We start from the raw sequence: 8,245 nt of genomic DNA, 5'->3' as shown, positions 1-8,245 counted from the left end.
AAAAAAAAAAAAAAAAAAAAAAAAAAAAAAAGAGAGAGAGAGAGAGAGAGAGAAAGAGAAAGAAAGAAATAAGAACAGAGAAGGAGAAAGACTTGGGAGAGATCCTGAGATACCGCGCTGGTTGTCACTGTCTCTGCACCTGCCCCTATTACCGACTTCTCACTCCTGTATTCACCGTCATGTCAGCCGCGCTGGCCTCTGATGAAGTTGCCGAGGACTACAAGAACTCCTTGGAAGACCTAACTACCAATGACAGGTTTCAGATCAGCAACTTAACCGTCATCGCAAAGGAAAACACCGAACATGCGATGGCCATCTCCCGCGTTTTGGAGAATCATATCCGTACAGTAGGTGACATCTCTTAGATTCCCTCTGCGTCTGCCGTTTAGTGTAGTTTGATGGGATGAACAAGTTCTAACCTCACTTTGTAGACACCGCCGGCTCAGAAACTACCTGCGTTGTATGTAGTCGACTCGATTGTGAAGAATGTAGGCACTCCCTACACTCTGTTCCTCGGGAGGAACATGTATCAGACTTTCATGAACGCATACACGCTGGTCGACTCACAAACCCGCAGGAAGCTGGATGAGATGCTGAAGACTTGGAAAGAACCAGTTCCAGGATCCTTGGATACGAGGCCGGTCTTTCCGCCGGATATCACTCGCAGCATCGAAAACGCTTTGATTAAAGCGAGGACAGCTGCCCTTCAGCAACAGCAGGCTAGAGGCCAGCAGGACGTTTTCAACCGCAGCCGAGTTGGGACTCCTCCTGGCTGGCGAAATACTCTCCCAGCACACCAAATAACTGGTCGATACCCGCCGCCTGCAAACTCCCTGCAAAGCCAACGGCCTGCATCCAACGGATATCCAACGGTAAGCATTGTGTGTTCTATCTGTGAACAAAGTTTCTAATGTCGACAGGGCGATCCCATGCCTGTCCGGTCAACTCCCACGCCTCAGCTCCAAGTACAAGAGTTTGACCTTTCATCTTTGAATCGGGATGTCGAAGTCTTGATTGCTGCTGCTCGAACTGAATTCGCCAATAATCCTCTTGACCCATCTGTTCAACAACGACTTAAAGCGCTTCTAGACTTGCAAGGCATTATGCAACGCCAGCAACTTACCCAAGAGCAGCTCAAACTTGTCCGTGATCAAGTGTCAGCGCTCGCTCCCAAGCCATCCATACCGGCAGCCCAGCCCGCTCCTTCCCATATTCCCGTCACATCAGCCGCGACCATAGCCACTCCGCCAGTCGCACAGTCATTCTCGCAGCCACTCCAGCAGCTCTTGAACCCAGGGACACTGGCGGAGCTCATCAAAGCCACAGCTGCACGGCAGCAGCCTACTCCACCTCAAGTCCCCTCTGTTCCACAATTACCCGTCAGTAGCACTCCACAAATACCTTCTTCAGCACCAGAGAATCCACTTATTGCAGCTCTAAGAGCAAAGGGGCTCTTACCTGCGTCCTCCGCACCACCAGGGGGTTCAGTTCCATCACCTACCGCAGGTGCGTTCCCATTCATAGTGCCGGGACAGGTGCGATATACACCGCCCGTGCCCACACCGCAAGCGGTGAGTACTGCAGAAGTACAAGTTAATGTTCAAATGAACACCGCGTCCATCAAGATGTAAGTTGTACCTAGTAGGTTCGCGTACAAGCTCTAATCATTTCGTAGACCTCGTAGCATGTTGATTGCCAGTCTCTACGAAGCACGATCTAATAGATGCGGCACTTGTGGCCGTCGGTTCTTCGCAACTGAAGAAGGGAAACAGAAGAAGGCCCGACATCTCGATTGGCACTTTCGGACAAACCAACGGATGGCCGATGCCGCTCGCCGCGCTCAGAACCGCAGTTGGTACGTTGATGAACGGGTATGTAACGCCGTACCTCTCTCAGGTTCTCACTAACCTCAATCAGGACTGGATAAAATCACGAGAGCTGGGAGATGACCAAGTCATCGCAGACGCGGAAGCTACGAGCGAGAATACCGCTGGCAACGACAGCGAGTCAAAGAAAGGACCGGCTAAACAATGGATTCGGGCACCCAACGATGCCACCTTGCGCAACACACCGTGTCCCATCTGTCAAGAGAAGTTTGAGTCTACATGGTCCGAAGATGTTCAAGACTGGATCTGGCAGGACGCAGTAAAGGTCGGCAATCGTGTGTACCATGCCAGCTGCTATGCGGAAGTGACTAAAGACGGGCCACCGCGTGGTCGAGATACCCCATCAGGGCGTACTGGAACTCCTGACTCTGTTCTGGGCAAGCGAAAAGCTGAGGTGAGTTGGGTATGACCTTCAAATATCCATGAGCTGTATGCTAACGTTCTCAGGGAACTGACTCTCCTAGCCAGAACGTGCGGATCAAGACCGAACCGGTCTAAAGCAGCAGAGTCTTAACTGGCGAAAACACTTGAAAAGTTATCGCATCTGCTTTATGCTTTTCCACTAGTCCACGGACCGTCACCATTCCCAATTTTTCCCGGATACTAAGCGTGCATTTACCCGGTGGTTATTTTGCATTGCGGGGATCTCCATACTTCAAAGCGAGATCTACCTACAAGGTGTTCTGATTCTCTTATATAGCATCTGGCTACCTGGTGCTTTGTATATAGAGGTAGTCTTACTATGCCAGCGTCATCTATCAGCAAGTCTCTGACTTATGTGTACTTTTGTACTACGCTGTCTACCCCGCATGGTCTCTTACTAAATGACGTCGAAAAATGGACCGCGACCCGCACGGCGTAACTCCGTGGTAGGAATGGATAAAGTCTAGCCTGCCTCAAACATTATAAATACTGCATTCGTTTCTCCCTGCTCATCTGTCCCCGCCTGAGCTAACCCTTCTCTTCTCGCTTGCCCTCCCTTGTCGAGTTTACGAACGTAGTATTATTCTCAACATGGCTCCTTACAACATCCGGTGGGGTATCTTGGGTATGACCCCTCTTCGCTCTACCAGATACAAGCAACTAACAAAGGCATAAATTGAACTATAGCTACTGGCGGAATTGCAGATGGTAAGCACTAGAGCTTCCATTTACAATCAAGTCATATTGATAATAAGTGCAGCATTCGTCCGCGACCTCCTCCTCGACCCGTCCACCCGCTCAGCCTCCGACATCTCCCACACAGTCGTAGCAGTCTCCTCCTCGTCCTCAGCCTCCCGCGCCGAGAAATTTATTGCAAGTACCGGGATTCCCTCCCCCTGTACCGCCTATGGCTCCTACGAAGCTCTAGTGGCCGACCCCAACGTCGACGTCGTCTACGTCGCAACCCCACACTCGCACCACTTCCAGAATGTCATGCTCGCCCTGGAAGCGGGAAAGCACGTTCTCTGCGAGAAGGCGTTTACAGTGAATGCGCAGCAGACGCGGGTTCTGGTTGAGACGGCACGGAAGAAGAACCTATTCCTAATGGAAGCTGTGTGGACGAGGTACTTCCCGCTGAGTATTGAGATTCGAGAGTTGATCAAGAACGGCGCTATTGGGGAGGTATTGAGGGTTACGGCGGATAATAGCTTTGGGGGTACGCCTGAAGAGAAGTTTAGCACGGAACATCGGATGGTAAATAAGGATTTGGCTGGCGGGGCGTTGCTTGATCGTATGTCATTAGTCTCTCATGCGTTTTTATTATAACATTGCTTGCTAACGGCGTACAGTCGGCATCTACTCTCTGACCTGGGTCTTCCAGACTCTTTACCACACCCTCCCCAAGGAGGCGAGAAAGCCTCCCTCGCGCGTCTCTGCGCATATAACGCCCTACCACCTCACCGGCGCTGACGAGGCAACCACGATCCTCTTGTCGTTCCCGACAACAACGCCCTTCAACTCCGAGCATCCAGGTGAATCCCAAGCCGTGGCATCCACGTCTATTCGTGTTGCGACCGATCCGGATGAGACCAACTCCGCTCGTCCAGCGATCCGTATTCAGGGCACAAAGGGGGAGATCCAAGTCGATGGGCCAGCGTTCCGGCCAGAGGTGTATCGTATAATCCCTGTAAAAGGTCAGGGTAAGGGTGAGATCAAGGAGAAGAAGTTCGACTTCCCTGCCAACGGAAGGGGCATGTACTGGGAGGCAGATGAGGTAGCAAGATGTCTGAGGGACGGGAAATTGGAGAGTGAGACTATGTCTCTGGAGGAGAGTATTGTGATTATGGATGTAATGGATGAGGCGAGGAGGCAGAATGGGTTGACTTATCCTGAGAAGATTGAGTCGACTGTTTACCCTACTCAGCTGTGAAAGCAATTGGATCATGGACGAGTTGAATCTCATACAGCACGATCTTTAAACTATTGTACATAGCGAGCCCCAGTTGTCTATATATCGACCCAACACCTGAGACAGCTCTATTCCCAAACCTGCTTTTTTAAAGGCAGGATAAAGCCATTTACGATTCTCCTGATAACCGCTCATATCACTTATAACAAGAATACAGACGCGCATTATTTCAGAAAACTGCGTACGCAAGCCAATAAATAGCTTAGTTCTTATTGTTGAAGACACCGAGAAGGCTCTTCCAGACCTGACCAGGCTCTTGGCTGGCGTCGATACCCCTCCAGATACCGGTCTTCTTGTAATAATCGCAAACAGGGGCAGTCTGGGCGTGATATGTGACCAGACGCTTCTTGAGAGCCTCAGCGTTGTCATCGGAGCGCTGGACAAGGGGCTCGCCAGTAATGTCATCCTTCATGGCCTCCTTTGGAGGGTTGAAGATCTTGTGGTATGAACGGCCGGAAGCCGGGTGGACGAGACGACCGGTGATACGGGCAACCAGGAGGGCATCGTCAATTTTAAGCTCGATGGCATGCTGGAGCTTCTGGTTGCGAGCAACCAGCATCTCGTCGAGGCGCTCAGCCTGGGCGACAGTGCGAGGGAAACCGTCCAGAATGAAACTGTAGGCGAACCGGCGTCAGGGCTTGTAGGTCAAATGAGAATGGTAATACACACCCGTTCTTGCACTCTGCGTTGTTCTCTAATTCACTCTTGATCATGTTAACCATGATCTCATCGCTAACCAGACCACCCTGATCCATGATCTTCTTGGCCTCCCTTCCGAGGTCGGTCTTCTTCGCGACCTGGGATCGCAGCATGTCACCAGTAGCCTAAGGAAGAGATAATTAGCGTCATATTACCCTGTACATCCGGCTGCGACTACTTACCAGGTGGCACACGCAGTACTTCTCCTTGATCTTAGGTGCCTGGGTACCCTTGCCTATCTCCGGGTTAGAGATCGATTAGAACAATTCCGTATATTCCAACGTACCGGCACCAGGAGGTCCCATAAGAATGATTCGCATGTGCTCCGCGACAGACTTGGGCTTGGATTCACCGCCGAGGCGGCTTTCCAAGTCCTCAATGCGAGCTTCGAGCTTACCGATCGTGGACTTGAGTCCAGCGACCACGTCATCTGTGATGGGAGCCATTGCGAAGGAGTAGTGTGGAAGGGAAAGAGGAGCGATAACTCTAGCGAAAGAGCTTCTCGAGAATGATCAGGGCAAGTGGTTGGGGTAGAGGAGAGGAACGGGGAAATGGAGGAAGGGCGCCGGAAACTAGGATGCTGGGGTGAAGAAAACCAGACAGAGAGCGGAGGGCTGCACCCGCTGCTCCGAGGCCTGTTCGGACAACCGCCGCCACCGATCTGACGCACGTCGATTGAGTGTACGTGGGTATGTATGGATTACTCTTCTATACTACCTATATTACTTCCAGATTTAAAGTATATAGATATAAGAAATCGCGTACAGTTCTTGAGATTGTGGTGCCTCAGGCGACAAGGCGGCTAGTGGCTGGAGCTGCCAGCCACTGTGGCACAAGCAGAGCTAGAGCGCTACTCTTAGACAACCAACAGCCTAAGCTTCGTCTCCGTCGTCATCCCCGTCAGCCTACCTCGCCTTCTCTACTCAAGTTCTCCTCCGCCTATTTCCTTCACTTCTCCGTCCCTCAAATCGCGTTGTACTCAGTCTTTTGTTATTCTGTTCCGCCATGCCTGCTACCACGGCGGACACGCTTTCCCTCGTCACGCGGACCGTCACTGTTGCTCCCTTGGTACTTCTCTCCGTCGCAGATCACTATGGACGCTCCGCCAAGGGTACTCGGAAGCGAGTGGTTGGCGTACTGCTAGGAGAACACATTGGAGGGAATGTGCGGGTGTCAAACAGCTTCGCCGGTACGATCTAGCGTCTCCGCTGGCCTGTCAATTGACTAACATGCTTCAGTCCCGTTCGAGGAAGACGAAAAGGATCCATCAGTGTGGTTCTTAGATCACAACTTTGTCGAGTCGATGCGAGACATGTTCAAGAAGATTAACGCCCGCGAGAAGCTGATCGGATGGTATCACTCCGGCCCGAAACTGCGCGCTTCCGATCTCGAGATCAACGAGCTATTCAAACGATACACGCCAAACCCCCTGCTAGTTATTGTAGATGTACAACCGAAGGAGGTTGGCGTCCCAACCGATGCTTACTTTGCGGTGGATGAAATTAAGGACGTAAGTACTACGGCTCTATAACCAAGGCATATGCTAACCCTTATCAGGACGGTACCACTACATCCAGAACGTTCGTGCATACCCCGTCTACAATCGAAGCAGAGGAAGCAGAGGAAATCGGTGTGGAACACCTTCTCCGAGACATCAGAGACGTCGCTGTGGGAACTCTCTCCACCCGCATCACATCGCAACTGCAGTCCTTGCAGGGCTTACACCTCCGCCTCCGTGATATTGGCCAATATCTTCAAAAGGTTCTTGACCACGAACTACCCGTGAATCACGCCATCCTCGGTAATCTCCAAGATGTCTTCAACCTCCTTCCCAACCTGTCTACACCGAGTACCACGGCGCGGGTCGGCGGTGAGCCAGAACAGTCAACAGATAACGCCGAGTTGGCTCGCGCTATGAGCATTAAGACGAACGATCAATTGATGGCCATCTACCTAAGCAGCTTGGTCCGTGCCGTCACGGCGTATCACGACCTTATTGAGAACAAGATTCAGAACCGACAACAGCAGGAAGAAGTCGAGCAGAAGAGGGAGCAGGAGGCCAACAGCGCGAAGAATGAGAAGGAGGGCACAAAGAAGGCCACAAGCACATCTGAGCAGAAGGAGGAGTCCAAGGAGAAGACCAAGCGGTAGATAGTCACCAAGTGAATATGATATGATCTAGGTCGGTGCATGTAATATACACTACGCTCTCATGGGTAAGAATTGGTTCTACGTATGTTAAGGTCACGTTTGACCCATCCCAGCCAACTTGCACCGGTATAGATTGGGAGAATGTATTACGATTCGGAAGCGAGCAGGCGTATCCCGTATGTTACTCCTGTTTCCGGGCAGGTATGAGAACTGTCCACCCAGCGTTTGATGCTACCTTCGCCCGACATAGACAAGATATGTTCCTGTTTGCAATCTGTATGACCATCTCCCATCCCCATCCAATACTCTGCCCTTTTAGACCAGATCACGGTTGTCTCGCTGCCTAGAGTAACTGGGACGATTATGGCTAATGAAGTCGTACTGGCTATATTTGCTCCAAGTCACTCAACCACAACTATTCCAACTTTGTGCAAGCTAGCTGGCCGCTCTCGGTAGCTTGCTGTTAGAGTAGTGGAAACGCCGATGGAAAAACCCAGGTAGGCCTCATTTTGCCCTCGGCATCGGTAAAGGTAGTCGTCGGCACGCGGGCCTAGTGCCTTTCGCCAATCTCTTACTGTGGTTCAGCCGAACAGAGCAGTAAGAGCATTGGACCCACCATTGTGGCTGCTCCGTTTACTCAGGTGGTCTATGTAGAAGTCCACTTCAGACCTGATCATCGTTCACATTAGAATTCGTACTCATAGCGGCGGCAAGCAAGGTACTCCGGGGATGCAAGCCCGTACTTACATATATTGATTTTATCGACCGAAAGAACCTTGTGCCATCGGCTTATCTTGTGTTTCTCGAAAAGCACCTGCAGCAAGTATCAGCTACTGCTCGGTAGACGGCTGCTACAATGCAGAGCCCTGGGTTCCAGGAAGATGATTCTATATATCTGCTTTACCAATATCAGCCCAACACCACTGTCCAGTATATACCGATGTCTACCTTACTATTCCATCTCATTGATCTATGAAACTCTAAAATGAGCGGAGATCCTGCCACAATGCGTTTGATTCTAGTCATGCGGATGTTTCTCAGGAAGCGTAGATAAGTAGTCTTCGGTAATCAGATACCCAGCTTAAACTTACTCACCGGCCCAGCCAGCTGCGGTAGT

At 51.1% G+C, this 8,245-nt stretch overlaps 4 protein-coding genes across 4 annotated transcripts; 3 read left to right on the top strand and 1 right to left on the bottom strand.

Annotated features, from left to right (window-relative positions):
- The first annotated feature begins 6 nt into the window (after nucleotides 1-6).
- On the top strand, nucleotides 7-2,735 carry BDW70DRAFT_135652 (putative mRNA cleavage factor complex component Pcf11). The gene is made up of 6 exons (XM_073736724.1): nucleotides 7-347; nucleotides 432-872; nucleotides 921-1,627; nucleotides 1,676-1,871; nucleotides 1,918-2,280; nucleotides 2,334-2,735. The coding sequence occupies exons 1-6, from the start codon at nucleotides 180-182 to the stop codon at nucleotides 2,382-2,384; spliced, it is 1,926 nt and encodes a 641-aa protein (XP_073596228.1). The 5' UTR covers nucleotides 7-179; the 3' UTR covers nucleotides 2,385-2,735.
- Nucleotides 2,736-2,830: 95 nt separating this feature from the next.
- Nucleotides 2,831-4,262, top strand: BDW70DRAFT_47197 (Gfo/Idh/MocA family protein). The gene is made up of 4 exons (XM_073744086.1): nucleotides 2,831-2,934; nucleotides 2,997-3,017; nucleotides 3,070-3,600; nucleotides 3,659-4,262. The coding sequence occupies exons 1-4, from the start codon at nucleotides 2,901-2,903 to the stop codon at nucleotides 4,237-4,239; spliced, it is 1,167 nt and encodes a 388-aa protein (XP_073596227.1). The 5' UTR covers nucleotides 2,831-2,900; the 3' UTR covers nucleotides 4,240-4,262.
- A 218-nt stretch (nucleotides 4,263-4,480) lies between these two features.
- adk1 (adenylate kinase ADK1) lies at nucleotides 4,481-5,423 on the bottom strand (the record flags this gene model as incomplete). Its single annotated transcript, XM_073740729.1, has 4 exons — nucleotides 4,481-4,892; nucleotides 4,948-5,102; nucleotides 5,160-5,212; nucleotides 5,264-5,423. The coding sequence occupies 4 exons, from the start codon at nucleotides 5,421-5,423 to the stop codon at nucleotides 4,481-4,483; spliced, it is 780 nt and encodes a 259-aa protein (XP_073596226.1).
- Nucleotides 5,424-5,867: 444 nt separating this feature from the next.
- Nucleotides 5,868-7,351, top strand: rpn8 (proteasome regulatory particle lid subunit RPN8). Its single transcript, XM_073736723.1, has 3 exons — nucleotides 5,868-6,166; nucleotides 6,216-6,487; nucleotides 6,535-7,351. The coding sequence occupies exons 1-3, from the start codon at nucleotides 5,983-5,985 to the stop codon at nucleotides 7,126-7,128; spliced, it is 1,050 nt and encodes a 349-aa protein (XP_073596225.1). The 5' UTR covers nucleotides 5,868-5,982; the 3' UTR covers nucleotides 7,129-7,351.
- The last annotated feature ends 894 nt before the right edge of the window (nucleotides 7,352-8,245 follow it).

This window comes from Aspergillus foveolatus, assembly GCF_047715535.1.
Source record: "Aspergillus foveolatus strain CBS 279.81 unplaced genomic scaffold BDW70scaffold_22, whole genome shotgun sequence".
Classification (NCBI taxonomy): Eukaryota; Fungi; Ascomycota; class Eurotiomycetes; order Eurotiales; family Aspergillaceae; genus Aspergillus; species Aspergillus foveolatus.
Note: the sequence above shows the minus strand (reverse complement) of the source record. Positions and strands in the feature narration are given on the sequence as shown.

Excerpts from the sequence above, each read along its gene's own strand:
- rpn8 (XM_073736723.1), top strand. The coding sequence starts at position 5,983 with ATGCCTGCTACCACGGCGGACACGCTTTCCCTCGTCACGCGGACCGTC. Across the intron at positions 6,167-6,215 it reads GGTGTCAAACAGCTTCGCCG|TCCCGTTCGAGGAAGACGAA; the intron begins GTACGATCTAGC and ends AACATGCTTCAG. Across the intron at positions 6,488-6,534 it reads CGGTGGATGAAATTAAGGAC|GACGGTACCACTACATCCAG; the intron begins GTAAGTACTACG and ends AACCCTTATCAG.
- BDW70DRAFT_47197 (XM_073744086.1), top strand. The coding sequence starts at position 2,901 with ATGGCTCCTTACAACATCCGGTGGGGTATCTTGG. Across the intron at positions 3,018-3,069 it reads TACTGGCGGAATTGCAGATG|CATTCGTCCGCGACCTCCTC; the intron begins GTAAGCACTAGA and ends TAATAAGTGCAG. Across the intron at positions 3,601-3,658 it reads TGGCGGGGCGTTGCTTGATC|TCGGCATCTACTCTCTGACC; the intron begins GTATGTCATTAG and ends AACGGCGTACAG.
- BDW70DRAFT_135652 (XM_073736724.1), top strand. The coding sequence starts at position 180 with ATGTCAGCCGCGCTGGCCTCTGATGAAGTTGCCGAGGACTACAAGAAC. Across the intron at positions 1,628-1,675 it reads AACACCGCGTCCATCAAGAT|ACCTCGTAGCATGTTGATTG; the intron begins GTAAGTTGTACC and ends ATCATTTCGTAG. Across the intron at positions 1,872-1,917 it reads GTTGGTACGTTGATGAACGG|GACTGGATAAAATCACGAGA; the intron begins GTATGTAACGCC and ends AACCTCAATCAG.